The 20,697-nt window shown below is 36.8% G+C and overlaps 1 protein-coding gene across 3 annotated transcripts in view; it reads left to right on the plus strand.

Moving 5' to 3' along the window:
• The window catches only part of ADAM22 (ADAM metallopeptidase domain 22), a 238,855-nt gene that overhangs the window by 182,521 nt on the left and 35,637 nt on the right, over positions 1–20,697 (plus strand). For all 3 annotated transcript variants that reach the window (XM_032643825.1, XM_032643826.1, XM_032643824.1), the window contains 9 exons: positions 2,273–2,372; positions 4,407–4,478; positions 4,699–4,791; positions 8,581–8,661; positions 11,642–11,692; positions 11,917–11,980; positions 13,585–13,690; positions 15,970–16,089; positions 19,832–20,000. In XM_032643825.1, the coding sequence (XP_032499716.1) occupies positions 2,273–2,372; positions 4,407–4,478; positions 4,699–4,791; positions 8,581–8,661; positions 11,642–11,692; positions 11,917–11,980; positions 13,585–13,690; positions 15,970–16,089; positions 19,832–20,000 (856 nt within the window). The remainder of the gene's footprint in view (positions 1–2,272; positions 2,373–4,406; positions 4,479–4,698; positions 4,792–8,580; positions 8,662–11,641; positions 11,693–11,916; positions 11,981–13,584; positions 13,691–15,969; positions 16,090–19,831; positions 20,001–20,697) is intronic.

Below are 20,697 nucleotides of genomic sequence, written 5' to 3' on the forward strand. Positions count from 1 at the left end.
TAGATTTGTTACCCTGCAAAAAAGAAACTTTGGGGCCAAGCTTAGGGAGAGAAATGGTATCTGCTTTCAGGTATTGGAAGGGCCATGGTATGGTAAAGAATTAGTCTCATTGATATAGTTAACAATACAGGACTGTGTGCGGCAGTTATAGGAAGTCAGATGTGGCATAGGGAAGGTAAGTGCAATGTACAGATTTCAACTCTTCATGTGTAAAAAGAGCTTCCCTATCTGGGAAGAGTTTCTTGTCACTACTGGAGAGCAGACTGAGCTCCCAGCTGTGTAGTGGGCAGGAGGTTGGGCTAACCTGAACCCCCGATGCTGCCTTTGCAGGGCAGGGGCTGAACTAGGCTTTGACTTCTAAGGGTCCAACACTGTAAATCAGTGACTTTCTTCTATAGCAGTAGAGAACCACCTCCGATTTTGACCAGTAGAATAAAGAGGGAACTTGAAGAAATTCCTGTTTAAATTCCATAATCCTGACAGGGATATATACGATGGATTATAGATAAGGCGATAAAAACATTGGCTGAAGTGTAGGCACTGAAAAGCAAAAAGGAAGTAATATATGTAAGAAAATTTTAAAATAATAAAGTTTATGACTTATTAGGAAAATGAAGCAAAGGAAGTAAAGTAGTTCAGACAGTTTAAACCCAAGACAACTTTATTTGGAGAGCTTGGCATGAAATACCTGGTAAATGAGTTTAGGGTAAATAATCGTAAATTCCATTAGTCAGTTCACTTAAGCATTAATCGTTATGCTAGGAAGAAGTAGGCATATAAACGGACAGGCTAGTGGGAGAGACTTTCCATTCTTATCTTAATTGTGTTTTCACTTTTATACAAAGCTCAATGTAAAATAATTTTTGAAAAATACAGAAAATAAAATTTGTATCACCTCTTTTCTCACCATTGGGTGACAACTGTGTTAATGTTAAAATACTGCTGCTTAAATCTAGCAGTTTTGGGACTTTGCTAGCGGTCCAGTGGTTAGGACTCTGTGCTTCCACTATACAGGGCATGGGTTCGATCCCTGGTCAGGAACTAAGATCCTGCATGCCGCGTGGCGTGGCTAAAAAATAAAATAAAATAAATCCAGTAGTTTTTTCTCTTTACATGTTTACTATTTTATAAAATTTGGACTATGTTGGATATAACAGTTTATTCATTTTTTATTTAACATTATATATAGTCAGCATTTTTCTGAGCCTTCATTCTTTAACACTACCATGAATATTAATAAGTACATGGTATTCTATTTTATTAATATATCACAGTTTAGTTAACAGTTTTCTACTGTTGAACATTTAGATTATTTTCATGTTATTTGCTACTATAAATTGTGCCACCATAAATATCTTTATTCAGACATCTCTGCACACATAGCAAATCAACTCCTCAAGAAAAATTTCTGAGAGTAAAATTACTAGATTTAAGGATATTTCACATTCTGAAGATTCTTAATGCATAGTTCCAAATTGCTCTACTGTGAGGTTTCTTTTTTCTATTGACCCTTGATTATTTTGGGGGGGTATAATTTTTTTTTTTTTTTTTTTGTATTTTGAAGCAGTCTGAAACTTGAAGAGTTAGAAGAATAGTTACAAAGAACCTTTTTGTCTCTGAATTGCAAGTTTTTACATGGTGCCTATCACCTCCAAATACCTAACTTTATGTGCCTTTCTGCAAACAAAGGCATCTTCCTATAGGACCACAATACCACCAAGAAAATCATCTAATTCTTATCCCTCATTCAAGATCAGCCCTGTGTTTCTCCCATGTCATTTTAGCAAACGCTTCAGAATCAGGCATCACAGTCAGTTTTTGTTCTCTTCAATCTGGAACAATTCCTCAGTCTTTCTTTGACTGTCATGGCTTTGACACGTTCGGAGATTATAGGTCAGTTATTTTGCAGAATGCCCTGCAGTTTGGGTTCCAGCCCAGGTTTAATATTTAGGAAAGACTCATTGTGAAATAAACTATTTCTAACTCTCTTTGATGGAAATTACAGGTACTATAGGTGTGTTTCCTTTGAATGGATATGCAGATAATGAGCAAACCGTAGTTACTATTAGCCACCTAATGAAGAATTTAGAAAACTGCTTATTGAATAAACTCTTATGGATTGAATGCAAATGTTATACATAAGTGGAATTTTTTATTTATTCTTTTTTTTTTTTAGGAATAATGTACGTTAACAGTGTTCAGTTTTAAGACTAATCTACAAACAAGGGAGACTAAAATTGTACCCAGCTATTGCTTTTCTTCTCTTTTATAGCTATTATCTTCCTAAAAAGTTCACCCAGTGTAATATTGAAGAGTATCATGACTTCCTGAATAGTGGAGGTGGTGCCTGCCTTTTCAACAAACCTTCTAAGGTAATAAGTGTGATCAGAGTTATTAGTTATTAATCTTTCTAAAGTATTGTAAACACAGATTTTCATTCATTGTGTCTTATAAAAGAAAGCTTTTCAACTAGCTTATATATACACATTCTAGATACACTAAATATCTACATTTCTAAGTTGAACTAATCTTGGGCATTTGGGGTTACTCTGATGGGAATAAAAAGCAGGTAGAAATTAGTTTTGCTTTCTGAAAAATGTCCATTTTCTTTTTATATGGCCAAATGAGGATTCAGGGTTAGCTTACAAAAATGGTTTCACTTTGCCTTTCTTTTTCATGTTCTTGATACATTCCCCTCCCCTGCCTTTGGATACCGAATCACAATTCATACTGGTAGAAAAGGAGGCCTGTCTCCCCTCTTTACTCCCCACCACTGCCTTTCAGAATGAGCAGTACGATCAAAATTACAATACTTCTCATTATAAAAACTATCAAAATTACAATACTTCTCAGTATAAAAGCTAAGTCTGCTAAAAAGGAGAAGGTCTGGACTGAGACTGTCAGAGGCTTTCATAGCTTGCAGAGCATCCTCTGGTTACTGACTAGAAAACAGGTCTTCATCATACATTTGGAAGACTTTCCATGTTAAAGAAGAGTGTTTTGTCCTCGGTAATTATGTGAACTATGAAGTGCTTCCCTATATCACAGTGATATGTGGCATTGCCTTTGTAATCATTTACCTGGTTTCATTCTCTGTTCACTCCAGTGAAATTTAGGAAATTTCATACTGCACTGAAAATCAAATTGACAATTTTAAGACTCTTTCCAAAAGCTTCAGAAGGGATATTGGAACTAAATTCCTGCTTCTATAAATGAAAAACAATTCAAGTCTTTTAACCAAACTAATTGATTATTCTGAGCCCAGAGTAAGAGAATAACTGTGTTTTTTCATCTGGAGAATTTTAGTTTTGGCTTTCAAAGCTGCCACATTCATTATGACCCTTTCAACTAAAAATGAAATCTAGAGATGAGTTGATTCTTTTGTAGGAGAGGAGAGAGTATTTGAAATTAGGTGGGGACTTTTGTTGTTGCTTTCTTGATTTTTTGTTTGTTTGTTTGCTTGTTTTTTCCTTCTAGTTGGTTAAGAAAGTGTGTGTGTGTGCATGCATGCATGTGGGTGTGTACTCACTTCCATTCTATAATATGTAAACTTGTATTAACTTTTGAATGAATATTATATATCTGGAACATAGCAGCTATTTACTAGTTTTACCTATCACCATAAGATAAATTATACTCAAAAGATAATAAAATCAGCAGAAAGTTAAAAAATATAGAAGTCTCAAAATATACTCTTGTACAGGCCAAAAACTGCTTCCATCTCTGGGGCAAATTAATATTGCTGTTCTCTGCAGAGCTATCTTAATAGGAAGAGTTGTATTTTATATTAAATAAATCAGTGGATTTATTAATTTTTGTGATGTTTTCCTTATTGTCCATGAAAAAACTTTCTGTTTCACAAGGAAATAACAGTTAATAAAGGGCTTTTCGCATGTAATTGAACTTGATCCTCATAACAATTCATTAAGTAGATGGGAAGCTAATATTATTATTATTCCTGTCTTAAATACGAAAACACTTGGGCTCTGAGATGGCAAGCCATTTGCGCAAGATAAGTAGCTGAGCCACAATTTGAATCCAGATGTCTGACTCCAAATCCCTTGCGTCCTGTTTGAAATGAAATTTCAGGAGTCCATCTGGCTTGGTTTTAGTCAATGCCAAGATCATCTTTTATTTTGATGACACTTATCAGACCCTGCTTGATAGGTATGTTATATATGAAAATATGATTAAATATGAAATGGAAACAATATTAGACACTATGTTCTAAAGTTTCCAGTTCTAAAATTCTGAAGTCATACTTTGCAGTTTAGGAAAATAAAAATATATTTTGGAATGACTGACAGATACGCCAGAAGTGTAGGTGTGGCACTTGTGGTCTCTCGTAAGGTCTTTGATGTTGATTTTTCTGCATTTTAGTGCCCTTTTTGGTTTTCATTCCACAGCTTCTTGATCCTCCTGAGTGTGGCAATGGCTTCATTGAAACTGGAGAGGAGTGTGACTGTGGGACCCCGGCAGTAAGTCTCTGGGTGTTGGGATGATTTCTTTAGGTTGTTCGGGGTTATTCCAGGTTCACACACTGAAACATGAAGAGCAAGTATTATGCCTAGAAATTCATAAGATTTGTGGAAGGAAGATGCTCACTTTGAGGCTGTACATTGGTTTTAGAAAATATCCTGGTACTTTCAGGAAAATGACACCATTCTCTGACGTTTTGCAAATGTTTATATTCCTTAGGAATGTGTCCTTGAAGGAGCAGAGTGTTGTAAGAAATGCACCTTGACTCAAGACTCCCAGTGCAGTGATGGTCTTTGTTGTAAAAAGTGCAAGGTAAATAAATGTTGATTAATAACCAGCTGAAAGAAAAGAGGACATATGTGATTAAATTGTTAAGGCTAGGTAAATATAACCAAATAACAATAGTAAGACCTAACATTTGTTGAGTGATTAAGTGCCAGGTGCTTTACAGGAGCCTCGCAAACTTTGTCAGGAGTAGTTACTCTTTTTATTCCCATCTAACAGATGAGAACACAGAGGCTTGTAGTGATTAAGTAGTTTTCCCTGGGTCTTATACCAAGTCAGGAGCTAGGGCCTGAATGTTTGTAATCCCCAGAGTTTGTCCTCTCTCTACTGCCTCTCTGAGGAGCATGCACGTTAAATGAAACCATTTAATGTGCTATCATATATATGTAATAACAATAATAAAAATAAAATGTAATATAATTTAAATGAAACTATTTTTTGAATGATGTGTTTCCTTCATTGTAAAGCCAAGTGGATATTCAATAGATCCTTCCCTTCTTGGTGCTCAGCTTGGTATATCTCTTGCATTAGCTGTTGAGGGAACAAAAGAAATCCCTTTAGACATTAAAACACCTTTCATGTGTTGTGCATGAGAGTTTAATGCATCCTTATACACCTTGTCTGTTTTCATCCTCCCAACAGTATCCTGTACCTGCCCCCAAATATTTAAGCCTCTACATCAAGACTACAGTTACCTGGGGCTTACCTTGCTCAAAGAAATCTATCTTTTTTCTCTTCTCATATAAAATCTGGTACAATATTCTACATTATTTCTGAGGTTCAATATCTTCCTCTCCCTCAGGTCTGTACATTTTATGGAGGCAGAGCCAGGCACTTACACTGTAATTGGTACAGGTCTTCAGTAAATAATTGTTGAATGAATGAATAAATATGCACAGCACTCTCTTACTGATTATTTGCTGATTGACTAAGTTTAATGAGTTAAGAGAGGGTGAAATATGAACCTATCATATTAAATACCCTATTGTGTGCCAGAAACTGTACTAAGCACTTTCAAATTATGTCATCCTATATCCAGGTTTCATAACCCTGGCACTGTTGACATTTTTGGCCAGATAATTCTTCATTGTGAGGGTGTGTCTTACGTCTTGTAGGATATTTAGCAACATCCCTGACTTCTACCTACTAGTTGCCAGCAGCATCCTTCCAAGTCATGACACCACAGTGTCTTCAGACATTGCCAAATGTCCTGTTGTTGAGACTGCTGTCTTAGATAATGCTCATGGCTACACTTTTGGGATGGGCATTGTTATCCAGATGTTTCCAATGAGCAGTGCCAGTCTCCAGGAAGTGAAATAGCCTGCATAGGCTCACTCAGCTAGTAAGGGATAAACGTGCAGTTACATCCCACATTTGCTGGCAGGAATTTCTGTTGTTTCCACGTTACCACTGTGTCTCTGGCAGCGTTTTAAGAGAAGCAAAGCGCAGGCAGAGATCTCTGAAAGCACTCTCTAAAAACGGAAGATTAAACCAAATGTTAAACAGACATTCTTTCATGTTGGCTACCTCAACTGTTTATTCTCTCAGTTCCTCCCGCTGCTTTCCAGGGATCCCCAATCATTTATTTTAATTCTCAGTGTTTTAAGTCTGCCCATCCATAAAATGCATTTAATTATGCCATTTTTTCTTGGATTTCTACAGTTAGACTCTTTGTGATATAATCATTGACAGGAACAAGTACAAAATAATAAAATTAAAATATACAATAAAATGGCAGGGTTAACTATCCCAGAATATAAGTTACAACTTTACCAGTCAAGTAAGATCTCTTCTGCCACTTTCTCTACCCCACACCCCGACTCTCATCCCTAAAGGAGTCAGGCAGAAGAGTGAATGGAAAGGAGGGAATGGAAGAACAAGATGAGAAATCATATGTATCTCTGTTTTCTCCTGTATGTATTTATAATAATGTATCTGTAAGTCAGAGTTGGCAAACACTTTCTGTAAAGGGCCAGATAGCAAATAGTTTATGCTTTGTGGGTTATAAGGTCTCTGTTTCACTTACTCAACTCTTTCTTTGAAAGCAGCCATCGAAAATACAGAAGTAAATGGGTGTGGCAGTGTTCCAATAAAACTTTATGTATAAAAACAGGTAGCCGGGCTTCCCTGGTGGCGCAGTGGTTGAGAGTCCGCCTGCCGATGCTAGGGGACACGGGTTCGTGCCCCGGTCCAGGAAGATCCCACATGCCGTGGAGCAGCTGGGCCCGTGAGCCATGGCTGCTGAGCCTGCAAGTCCGGAGCCTGTGCTCCGCAATGGGAGAGGCCACAACAGTGAGAGGCCTGCATACCGCAAAAAACAAACAAACAAACAAAAAAAACAGGTAGCCAACCAAAGTTTGCCCTCAAGCCATGATTTGGGGACTCATTGGTTATTTACTTCTTTACTCTTTTTCTCCTTTTATTTGTATGTAAATTCCAAGAGGGCAGGGATTTGGGTTGATTTATTTACTGCTTTATCCCAGCACTTAGAACAAGTTCTCCTTTACTATGCTTTCTTTCAGAAGTTTCCTGACAGTTCTTGAACATTTACACTCCCACATAAACTCTACCTTAAATCTGCTCGTACTTCTACCTCAGAAGTTCTAGAATTGTAGCTTGCACCAATCCCAAGGAGGAAGAGAACCAGAGTATATGAAATTAACTTATCTTGCTTATTGCCTTATTTTTATGGCTTATGTACTCCCACTGAAATGTAAGTTCCTTGCCAGCAGGATTCTTGTGTTTTCTTCTCCACTGAGTCTCCAGTGGCTAGAGAGTCCCTAGCACATTTTAAGTGCCTAGCAAACACTTGGTGAATAAATGAATGAACACAAGTTTTGTTCTGATCTTCTGAAAAATATCTGTTGAACTCCTGATTGCAGTTGACAGTGTGCTGCTCATGTTCTATGGACAGCAGGAAACTGAAATGCCTGGAGGGTCGTGAACAAGGGAGAGAAGATGAAAGTTGTATGTGTGTGTGTGTATGGATGGGTGGGGAGGGGTCCCGAATACTGTGTATGTTTGTGTGAGCAGAGATAAAAGCATGGAAGGATCCCTCCCCAAATAGTAACGTTTTGGAGCAGGAAAGAGAGTGGGATTAAAGAGAGAAGGAGAAGGATGATAATTTTATAGATCTCTTTGTTTTGTTATAATGAATACTCTTGCAATTTATGAATCCAACAAGCATAACATTTAGTTGTACAACTCCCACACTTACAAAAAATATTTGAGTTGAAAACAGACAAAAAAACTCTCATACACAAATACAAATAATAGAAACATTAAAAAAGGAATAAAAGACCAAGCTATAGATCTGTATAAAAATTAGGCAGGAGAGAAGATGGTAAAGGAAAGCATGGGAGGAAACAGCTTTGCCAGAAAATCTAACTTTTACAATTCAGTCCAAAATGTAACTTCCAAATTCTTGGCTGATGAGGTAAAAAAGAAAAATATGATAAAGGTGCCAGTAAGAATGAAGGGTAAAGTGTAAATCCAAAAGCTATTTGGAAGGAAGAATTACTAGAACTTGGACTGACTGTCCTTCTGGTACAGATGTACCATCAAGCACATCCTATTTTAACAAGATCTTGTAAGGCTTATGTGTGATGGCTATGCAAATTACTTTATATGTGAGAAACTCTGAGAACAATTAAGTTGACATTTCATGCAGTAACTGTGGTTTTCACAGATTTCCATCTTAAACTAGTTTAAGCTATTCCTATCCAAAAAAAAGATTCATTTCTCTTTTTTTAAAGATGATACTGTGAGAGGTTTTTTCCTTTGACAGCTTTGCACATTGATTTCTGTTCATTTTAGTTTCAGCCTATGGGAACTGTGTGCCGTGAAGCAGTAAATGATTGTGATATTCGTGAAACATGCTCAGGAAATTCAAGCCAGGTAATTTACGAATAATTTCTCTAAACCCAATGGGGGAAAAGTAGGAGTATGTTTAGTGTGCTGACCCCCAGGTGAAATGGAAACGGACAAGATACTCATGTTTCTCTTTCACGTCAACTCTCACCCTCCTTTTATTAATTTTTTGAGAATTGAAGTTTCAGTAATCAAAGCTTGAGCAGAGGTTCGGCGTGATTTTGTCTTAATGTTGAACTAATTTAAGACTGTATACATACGTGCCTTAACTATTTTGTTTTTGTTTAAAGTAGAGGGTAAAAGGCATTTGCTTTTTGTCTAGCTAGTGAAGGAGGAATCAAAGAGACTCTCTTCAGCTGGTTGAAACAGGAGTCAGCCAAGGCAGAGAGGCCCACCGGGTATTGGGTTCTGAAAAGGGACCTGTCTTGACTCTTGTTTATCTGACACAGCTTGCCACTAATAGCTGCTCTTGAATTTAATATCATTTAGTTGTCAGTAGGGAAGATAGGGAAGTTGATAAACTTGGTCAGGGGTTCACAGATTTCAGTGTACATGTATGTAGGCAGTCCTTACTTTGCATATTAGTGCAGGAACACAAATGACCATGCAAGCTGAAACCACGTAAAGTTATTCTAGTACTCAATGGAAAAAGTTACAGTTGTTCTGCGATCTTTAAAAAATGTCAGATGATTAAAAACTCTCTTACTGTTGGTCTTAAATGAATAGGGAAACAAAAAAAAAACTAACATTTATTTAGCATATTAAATTAAAACAGAAACACTGAAAATTATAGTATTTTATTTCTTTGTTAAAAAACTTACCAAGAGTAGTTTGAGCTGTGCTTACCTTCTCCTGGTCATAAACCTTATGACACTTGGTGAGCATCTTTTCTATGCCTTGTTGAATTGCCACACTCCTTTCTAAGTTTGTATCAGCTTTTGACATTTTATCCTTTGTGCTTTCAATGTCCTGAAATATCTCCAAGAGATGTGAAGTTGTGAATGGGAAGTTTTTGCTGAACAGCGGTATCAACATTCCATTCCCATAGTGATTTTTTTCTATCACACCATTTACATTTGACTTGAATTTCTCTTCCAATGTCATCACTTTTCATTTCTTTGGTGCACTTTCATCTTTGTTGGCCAGTTTCCTCTTTCAATCATTCGATTTTGTAAGATGTCACATGGTATCACCCAGAGAGAGAGAGGTAACAATCTACATTCTCTGTTGTCCATGCATGAACTGAATGAACAGATGCTCAGCGAGCAATCACCAACAGACTTTGAAAGAAGTGACTAGATGGGTCATTGACTGTGATGGGCATCTCTTGTTTACCTAGTGATCAGTGGACTGACGAGCTAGTAGCAAAGTTTGTACTTCATGCAATTACTCACAGTTAATCTATTGTGGTAACTGAAATTGGAACTGTGTCCTTGGGGTACTGGTGTTGTTTAACAAAACCACGGTGAGTGAAATTCATGCTCTAGTGTGAGTGAAATTCATGCAAAATGAAGACTGCCCACATCTTTTTTTCTCTAGAGAAGAGGGATTCAGTAGTGGTATATCTACTTTAACCATTAAAAATGCTTTATTTTAAAGGTAGTCATCCTAAGAGATTAAAGATCTTTTGTGTAAAAGTACTTTCCTTTCCTACTATCTAATTAGCATTATGCTTCTAACCTAACACCTAGTGATGATGGAGATACAGTGAATGGGCTCTGGGAGTGAAAGTATATTAGAGCAACTTCTTTGAAACGTGATTATATGATAAGCAGGGATTTTAAAAGAATTCTAAATCCGAAAATGTTGTACGTACAAAGATGCTCCTGTTCCGTTGGTTGTAACAGCATAAATTGGAGATAGTTATAACTAAATATTTTAGTACATTGATTATATGGTTTGTTAGCTCAGGGCAATGTGTTACAGCTATCAAGATGATACCTTCAAAAAAGTTTATTATGATGTGAGGAAACTTGTATGATGAAAGTGAAGGGCTGAAACAGAATATAAAACATTATCTATAACTTGATTACACTTATGTTTAAAAATATCATATTTTGGGCTTCCCTGGTGGCGCAGTGGTTGAGAGTCCGCCTGCCGATGCTAGGGGACACGGGTTTGTGCCCTGGTCCGGGAAGATCCCACATGCCGCGGAGCGGCTGGGCCCGTGAGCCATGGCCGCTGAGCCTGCGCTTCCAGAGCCTGTGCTCCGCAACGGGAGAGGCCACAGCAGTGAGAGGCCCGCGTACCGCAAAAAAAAAAAAAAAAAAAAAATCGCATTTTGTAGAAAATGATAGAGGAAAAAAATGTTCCAAAATATAAAAAATAGTTGTCTTTGGGTGGTAGGAAAATGAGAGACTTTAATTTTTCCTACTTTTTCACATTTTCTAACTTTTCTCAAATGAGTATGTAATTACTATAATGTAGAAAAGAGGTATAATAAATTTAAAAATTACACTCTGTTTCTATCCACATAAGAATGCTTTGCAGTCTTTTCTGCAATTGCTACAAGGAAAGAAAAGGGGGTGGGTGGGCTCTAAAGCATGTCTTTTTCTAACATGTCCAGGGTAGACCTTTGCTTGAGAGTCATTTTAAGTGTAAGGGCGATGTTACTTCTCATGGCGAAAAAGAGGAAACCATACCTATGGCTCCATCTGTTGTCATCTTCCTTGCTTTTGTCTTGTGCTCTTGTTTTTCTTGCTCTGGGGAATAGTGTGTCTGTGTAAGTTAGCTGAGTCATTGCTGTCAGTTCTTTTTATTTGTAAATAAGGATTTACAAATCAACTACTTTTGCCTCTGGTAGATCCATATTTTTAGGGGAAAGTGCACCAATTGTTACATTTCCTTTTGATTTCTCTTGATCTTGTTTGTTTTTATTTTCAGATGGTTTGGGAGACTATCCTATATTATCAGACTTTATTTTTAAAATGAAAATATTTATAAAGGGATTAGCTCATCTTGACATTTTGCTGTGCATTTGGTTCATACTTCTGTTTTCTATTCCTAGTGTGCCCCCAATATTCATAAGATGGATGGTTATTCATGTGATGGTGTCCAGGTAAGTTACTTCATCTTTACCTAAATGTTTCATGTGTACCAGCATGAAAGAAATACTGAAGTCTTATCAAAGTAGGAAGATCATATTAAATGTTTTGTAATCAACTCTGAAGATAAAAGGCCCTTATAATACTCATCTACTAGTTTTCCTAGTCATATTTACATTTTCAGTTATCTGACAGAAGGGGACGTCGTGTCGCTAATGGGTATGCTTTTCCATTTTAGGGAATTTGCTTTGGAGGAAGATGTAAAACCAGGGATAGACAATGCAAATACATCTGGGGGCAAAGTGAGTAAATAGTATGGCTTGATCCTTTTCAAATTATGGTATCTGGCCCAAAGACATGTGAGCTGGAAATAATTTTTCAACTACTTTATGACTAGGGGATTTTCAAAGCCACTGCAGGTCTTAGCAGGGGCACTTTTGTGGAAATTAGAGAAAAGCACCTTCTTTGAGAAGATACAGCTCCATACCTCTTGGCTAGCTGGCAGTGTCTTTGGACAGAAAGTGTCTTTGCTTCCAGGCAGGTAAAGTCCACTCTAGTGCGTGCAGCTTGGAGAATAGAGCAAACCTGGGTTTTAGCTCCTCTTATGCTGCCTTTAGTATCCTTAGGCAAAACCCATCAACCACATGGAATGGACATGGACCCTTGGATAAGAACTGTAGCATTTTAGCTAGAATTGCTTTTTCTTCCTTAACTCTCTTTCTTAATCTCCAGCTGGTTTTCCTAGTTATAGGTGAATTTCTGCTGAGGTATTTCTGCCATATCATAAAGATATTTTAATGTTATTTCTTTCAAAATCATCAGATTTTCAGAGGGAAACATATAACATTTATATCTAAAACATATTTAACTTGAATGTATATTTAAATGTGATATATTTTCCAGAAGTATTACTGGCCCTTTTGAAAGCAGTTTTTGTTTTAAACTCTTCCAAGAGATGATTTGTATTAGAAAGCCAGCTATAAATATAATGATAATCCTTAATTGTCACAAACAGTGGCTATAATCCTTTTGGGAGGGGAAGTGTATGCTCTCTTTGGAACAACTAGAGAAACATGGGGATGGGAGAAAAATTTAGTTATGTAGGTTTATGCTCTGGACAAAGAAATATGGTTTGTGCTTCTTCCCCTTAAGAAAAATTAGTGGCTGACAGCAAGAAGTAGGAAAAGAAACTACCAATATAGTAAGTTTAAAATATATCTATATATACATACCGACAATCATCTTTGATTAGTTTGCAAAAGTCGTTTTGATCTAACTCGTGGATGGCTCCATGTATCAGCCTTGGCTTTAGCAAAAATAATCCTGACAAAGATGCTGACATGACTAAAAAATGTTATTTGACTTTCAGAGATTTAACCAGAATTCAAGTTTGTTTAAAAGTAGAGTAACGTTTTTCGATAGCTATTAAGAATTAATAAACAAGGTGGAAATACTGCTGTTTCTTGAATCTTTAATTATAGTACATCACTCGTTTAATAAAATTGTCTTTATGATTCATAAAAGTTGCTGAGTGAGAAATTCGTGCTTTATATTTGGCACTGAGATTAAAGCACTGAGTATTTATTCAATGAAATATTTGGTAGCATCTTCCCCTAATGACTGGCCAAATTCTGAGGAGTGTTGTTCTTAGAACCTATAGCCTGAGTCCTGTCAAAGATCTAAATAGATTTGTTTTCCAAGTTTCAAAGGAGCAGTTGTGAAAAATGTGCCTGAGTGATGGATGCTTGTGATATAGGGCACTCTTGTGAACCATAGCTACAATTTTTGGAATTGATAACATTGTAGTGAAGGAGAGTCCTTCGTGCGTGTTTTCCCCTTACTGCAGACATGCTGAACAACTCATGTGGTGTATCTCTCACTGATAGAAAACTCTATTCTGCTTCAGAGGTGACGGCATCAGACAAATACTGCTATGAGAAACTGAATATTGAAGGCACCGAGAAGGGTAACTGTGGGAAAGACAAAGACACATGGATACAATGCAACAAACGGTGAGATGGAGAAATTAGCTAGAGTTTATACCTCAGTTGCAGGCACTACTTTTTGAACGACCAGGACTTTCCTGTTTTCTGCATCCTGTAAAGCATTCTTTTCACCTCATCTCTTCCCACAGTTCCAGCATCGCCATTGCAGAAAGCTCCCAAATCTTAACACGCATTCTGACCTCTCCCCTAAGGCTCAGGCCATGCCTATAGCTGCCTCAGGACTTTCTCACCTAGAAGACACCTGTCAGCATCTCAAAGGCAACAAGAATTAAAGCCAACAGAATATATCCTCAGTACTGGTAGATTGAATTAACTGGCTCTGACTTTTCTAAAGGCCTGTTTTTGCCAAAGGTCTTAATATCTCACTGTCCTTCTGTTTAGAAGCCTCAGGGTGATCCCTGATGCCACCTGCCCTCTGGCTCCTTGTCCAAATGCCAAATCATGTTCATTATTCTCTTTTACTCCTCTACCCTTTGTCTTTAATTCATCTCTTCATTTCTACTTCTATTGTATTACCCCAACCGAGACCTATATCAACTCTACAACTATTACAAAAGCCTGTTACTAGTTTTCAATGCCAGCAGTCTCTAGCATGCTCCCATCAGAATAATCTTTTCCTGAATCTTTTTGACCATGTCAAAAATTCTTTGTTCAAATTTCACTGGTTCCACATACCTAATTAATAGTAAGAATAATGCCCAACATCTATTGAATGCGCACTATGCGTTAAGCGCTGTATCACACTTTACATAAGTTATATCATCTAATCTTTATGGCAGTTTGCCCTGTTTTATGGAGGAGAAAACTGAGACACAGTTAATTAATTTGACCAAGGTCATGTAACTAGGATATAACAGAAGCAGAATTAGAATTCCAGCAGTCTGATTTTAGAGCTCCCTCTTAACCACTTTGCTGAATGTCGTACTGTCTTGCTTAACAAACAAAATCGAACCTTAGCTTGGCTCTGTACCTCTTCCTCAGTTTGGCCCCAACCTACATATTTTGTTTTTTCTGCTCTTCCAAAGTCTAGCAAACCTGGCTATTTCTAATACATTTTATTGTCCTACCTCCACGCCTGTGCGTGTGCTATTCATTCCTTAGGAAGCACCCTCTATACTCACTCCTTTACCAGCCAAAAATTTAGCCATCCTCAAAGCCCCGCTTGGACAATGCTCTCTCTGTAAATTATTTCTGGATTTACTCTGGAAATAAATCCTCTCCCTATTCTCCACTGAACTCCCACAGCCCTTTGTACTATTTTTATGGCCCTTTTTGCCAGCTCTATGTTTTATAATTGTTTAATGTATATGATTCTCTTCTCATCCAGAGTATAATTTCCTTGGGGATAAAAATCATGTCTAATTTTTTTATATATCCTAAAGTATTTAGTAAACTCCAACAAAAAAATGTTCAGTGCATATCTCTTCTATGTTAAGAAAGCATTTTCATTTATGATAGATATAATAAAATGATGATATAACTTGAAAAAAATATTTTTCAGGAATGAAATAATACATATTTTTCTGTGTTGGTGATAGATACAAGTCTTAATTTTTCTCTTTTTCTATCTGATGAAGCCTAATATTTCCATATATAGTCTTGCTGGCCTGCTAATCAGTCTTTGTAAGATATTTATTAGAACATGTGTTTATCATTATTCTATTAACAATTAAAATGTGTTAAATATAGAGAATAAGTAAGATAGTGTTTAGCACAAGTGAAAATATTTTACAAGTTAAACTAGAATTGTATGTGATAGCTGGGGGAGTGGTGACATACATTGAAAAAGGGATCATGAGCCTATGTTGTTGAGAATCTACAAAGTATATGAAATGTGTAATCTCTTCTTTAATTCTGGTGCCACAGGTTGAAGGAAGTACTGTATTCTAAAAGAATACTCATCCAAAGATCATTCATTCACTCATCAAATATTTTTATAAATGTTTTAGTATATCCAGTGATGTGTTATGGGGAAAGAGATTCGGATATAAAAAAAGTCTACTTCATGGGTAATTTCCTTTAGATAAATACTAAATGGACAGTAAAGGAAAGGCTAGAACACAGTTGGGATTTTGGTGCATCAACAAGAGTTTCAGAGAAGACACTTTTTAAAGCAGGGGTAAACTAATTTGAGCTCATTTTATTTTGCTTATAATTGGAGGAAATAGTATAGTTGATAAAAAACAAATGCTAAAATTAGATAAGGTGATTGTTCTAACTTTACAGGATTTGTTATGTCTTTGGAGAAAGAAGTAAAGTAAATATTTCATACTTTTTTGACACAGGGATGTGCTTTGTGGTTACCTTTTGTGTACGAACATTGGTAATATCCCGAGGCTTGGAGAACTCGATGGTGAAATCACATCTACTTTAGTTGTACAGCAGGCAAGAACATTAAACTGCAGGTAATGGTCTAACCATTCTATGAGAACATTAGTCATCTTACTTCCCAGGAATGTAGCTTAGGATCACTTCTGTTTTCAGTCCATGTGTATGTTAGTAAGATGAAATGGACTCTAGTCCATAGAGGTGATGAAGGAAATCCTGACAGAAAAGATATGAAAAGAAGAGAATTAGTTGACTGCGGAATGTTATATGGTGGCTAGAGTTATGTTTAATTGGTCAGTAAAATCTTTCAGGGTTTAGTTTGCATTTCATTCTTACTAAGGGAAATGAGAGAGGATTTCTGGGTAAAATCAGTAGATTAAATATATGCATCTTCTTTTGCTCCCTTCTGAAATCCCCCTAAAATGACACCAAATGGATCTTTTTTAGAATTCATTTATCCACAGGGAAGCAGAGAAAGGGAGGGGAAACAACAGCAACAAAATTTTGGAACGTGGAGAGCAAATAGATGTGTGGTAGATGATTATCAAAACTAAGAAAGACAAATATACGATATCGCTTATATGTGGAATCTATAAAAAGGGTACAAATGAACTTATTTGCAAAACAGAAGTAGAGTCACAGATGTAGAAAACAAACTTATGGTTACCAGGGGGTAAGAGGGAGAGGAGGGCTAGATTGGAGACTGGGGTTGACATATACATGCTACTATATATAAAAAATAGAGGGCTTCCCTGGTGGCATAGTGGTTGGGAGTCCGCCTGCCGATGCAGGGGACATGGGTTTATGCCCCGGTCCGGGAGGATCCCACATGCCGCAGAGCAGCTGGACCCGTGAGCCATGGCCACGGAGCCTGTGCGTCCGGAGCCTGTGCTCCACAATGGGAGAGGCCCCAACAGTGAGAGGCCCGCGTACCACCAAAAAAAAAGAAAACTAATAAGAACCTACTATATAGCACAGAGAACTCTACTCAATATTCTGTAATGGCCCATATGGGAAAAGAATCTAAAAGAGTGGACATATGTATAACTGATTCACTTTGCTGTACACTAACACAACATTGTAAATCAACTGTACACCAATAAAAATTAAAAATAAAATAGATAAACAACAACAACAAACAAAAACTAAGAAAGCTGAAGTCCTAAGTCAGTAATGGGGAAAACCAAGAAATAACCCAATACATACTGTCAGTCCCGAAAAGCTCAAAAATGGGCAGTGTCATCTACTTCTGGAAGAGGGAGTAAATAAGTTGGAGATTGAGAAAGGATCTAAAATAAAGAAGATAGGTGAAGTCTGTTAGAGAAGCTGCTAGATCCACAGATTGCTTCCCTGACTCAGCTAAACTGGGGATTGCTCACCCTCCCATAAAAGATTTGAGCGTTACAGTCTGCAAAAAATAAAACAGAAGGTTTCCAAACTGAAGGACAGCAGGATATATCAATATCAGATTTGTATAGAAGTGGTCCAGCCTCATTGGTATTCAGTCAGAAAGTCCTAGAATTTCTCATCATCTGTCTGATTCCCCAACTCAAATATGAGCAGATTATCAGATTTGTGAAGAAAGACTCTAACATGAAAAGAGAGAGAGAGGGAGAGAAACCAACAACAGAAAATACAGCAACCAGCTATCAACATTTCTCAGAGATAAGACATTTCTATCATGAAACAAGAATAGAGTGCTATTTTTTAAAATGAGGAACATTAAGAAAAGAAAAGAAAGGCTGTTGGAAATTAAAAACACGATGGCAGAAATTTAACTCAATAGTTGAAATTATCTCCCAGAAAATAGGGCAAAGAGGGAAAGAAGGGGAACATAGAGCAAAGCTCCCCATTTTGGAATGGAAATAATAAAGAAAAGAGAAAACAGCAGGGAGGAAATTAGCAATGAGTACCTCCAAGAGAATTATCTAGAACTGCTGGACTTGAATTTCCATATTGCCAGGCTCACCAAGTGCAAGGTGCAATGAGCGAAATTAGAGACACATCAAAACTTATCGTTAGGAAATTTCAGAACCTTAGGACAAAGAAAAAGATCCCAACTGTTTCCAGAGAGGAAAGAAAGAAAGGATCAGTCATTAGAATGGTTTAGGGTCTATCAACAAGAGCCCTGGGATCCAGAAGACAATGGAGAAAATGATTTCCAAACTAGAATTCTGTACCCAGGCAAAATATGAATCAAGTGTGAGGGTAGAAAATAAAGTCACATTTAAATACGCAAGTTTCCCCCGAGTTTACTCCCCTATGTCCTTTCTCAGGAAGCTATTAGAAATTGTGCTGCACCAAAATGAAGAAGTAAACTAAGAAAGAAACACAGGGAATTTAGGAAACAAGATACTCACCATGGAAAGAGATATGGCAATCCTCCAATGAATCGTGAGGGGAAATCCAAGATGTCCAGCTCTGAACCATTTACAGGAGCGGAGCCAACCAAATCAGATAGGAGCAGAGGAAACTTCAGGTGGAAACTCCAGGAGAGATTATTTCAGGAAGGTGAACTGATGTTCAGACACATCTTAAGTGGAGATTTTGGCAGCAGAATTGGACTAATTTTGAGGTAGTGATACTTCAACAAACAAATAAGAGACTTGCTAATCTGAGGGAAAACAAAAAGGTGTACAAGGAAAAGAAAGGGGTTTAATTATGGCGTACTGTATCACTCAACTAAATAACATTTACATAATCATAATAATGCACAATTTGTTATTGATTTAACTATTGATCAACAAAATATGTGATGGAAGGTAGGGGAGAGATGAATTCTCAAATTCCATAGAGGGAAGTCAACTGATAATACTTAAAATGGAAAAATTAAAAATAGTGATACAAACTCATTATTTAAAGATATGTACATAAAAAACAAATGAGTCAATTAAGAGTAGAAACTGGTTTCCTTCAGGGAGGGATATACGGAGCAGTAGGGGGCAGTGGATCACTTTATTGCATTTTAAAAACCAATTTGTCCCTATGTGCATGCATAATTTTGCTAAAAATAAAAGAATGGAGATTTTTATAGTAGCACTGACATGGTACCATATGCATAAATTGATTATGAATATACATTTTCAGTTCCCATCCTGCTTATTTAATTTATTTGTTTTTATCCTGTTTATTTTTTATTCCTGCATAATATGTGGGCTTGCTATTTTAAATAGCTGTTGCAGTAGTATAGTCTTCTCAAATATACAGTTGATCCTTGAACAACACTGGTTTGAACTATGAGGGTCCACTTTTACGTGGATTTTTTTCAACAAATATGTGCTACGGCACTACACAACTCCCCATTGGTTGAATCTGTGGACGTGGAACTTGGATTTCCGACTGCGGGGAGGGGTGGCACTCCGAAACCCCACATCGTTCAAAGGTCAGCTGTAATTTGTTAATAGAACAATCTTTTTTGGGAAATGTAAACCCAAACCAAAAATTCTCATCCTTGTTTGAAATATATTTGACATCTTGAAACCTACTTATTTATCAAGTCAAATGCTAGTAATAATGGCTTACTTGACTTGTACGTGGTAGCCAAGGCAAAATGATAAAGCCATTTCAATTCAGGCCCTTGTTATAATAATTATGTTTAAATCTTAAGATATATCAATATCTCTGAAAGGAATTAGATCAAAAGGTTCAATGGCTGTCTCCATTTAAAGGTTGAAAATGTTTATGCTGCTGTTTTTTGTTAGATAATAAAGAGAAAGTAGAGAAAGTGATATTGCCTACTTTTAAGTTTTTAAGCATGTTCTCAAGATGAATGTGAATTCACGGAATCCCATTTTCTTTTTGCTCTCCATTTATTTTTAGTGGTGGGCATGTTAAGCTTGACGAAGATGTAGACCTTGGCTATGTGGAAGATGGGACACCTTGTGGTCCCCAAATGATGTGCTTAGAACACAGGTGTCTTCCTGTGGCTTCCTTCAACTTTAGTACTTGTTTAAGCACTAAAGAAGGCACTGTTTGTTCTGGAAATGGAGTAAGTATTCAGTACCTCACCATGGGGAACTATTCAGTCCTTTTATATCACAGAAACAGACAAGACCCTAAACTGCTTATTTCTGTAATAATCTAAAACATGCTTGTCCATGTTTCTCTAGCTGGTATGTGAACCGTCATGTGGTCATAGTCCTTTGAATATGTCTGCCGTGTAATCTGTGAAAGCCTGGGAATAAGAAAAACTTTAATGTTCCTAACCAAATTCTTTCATCTTCCTCTCCTATTAGGTTAAATTGATCTTTAATATAATGCTAGTTTTCTACAAGTGACTTAGGAGACAAATTTTAACAAACTATAATGGGATAAAAAAGGGAGTGCAAAGCAGGGGCAATGGCCACAATATTTAACAACTGGTATGATCCAGGCACTGACTGGTTAGAACAGACCATAAGTAACCGCCTTGGCCACAACAGTAGGTACCAGCTGAGAATAACTTCTAGAAATAGAAGCAGAATAATTAAGGAAATGTTTCTCAGAAATAAATGGAAAGAATGGTGGTATTTAAAAGACCAAATTCTATATGTTAAGTCATATATCTGATAATGTAGGTCCTATATAAGTAAGTTTATAGGTTAAAGAAACATGCTCTATTAGTGATTCCAGTTTTGACATTTTCAGTTAGGAATTCGTACACTAACGAAAACTTCCTGTTCTTTTTCTTTTGGCATGTGCTATGA

This window comes from Phocoena sinus, chromosome 9 (assembly GCF_008692025.1).
Source record: "Phocoena sinus isolate mPhoSin1 chromosome 9, mPhoSin1.pri, whole genome shotgun sequence".
NCBI classification, from domain to species: Eukaryota; Metazoa; Chordata; class Mammalia; order Artiodactyla; family Phocoenidae; genus Phocoena; species Phocoena sinus.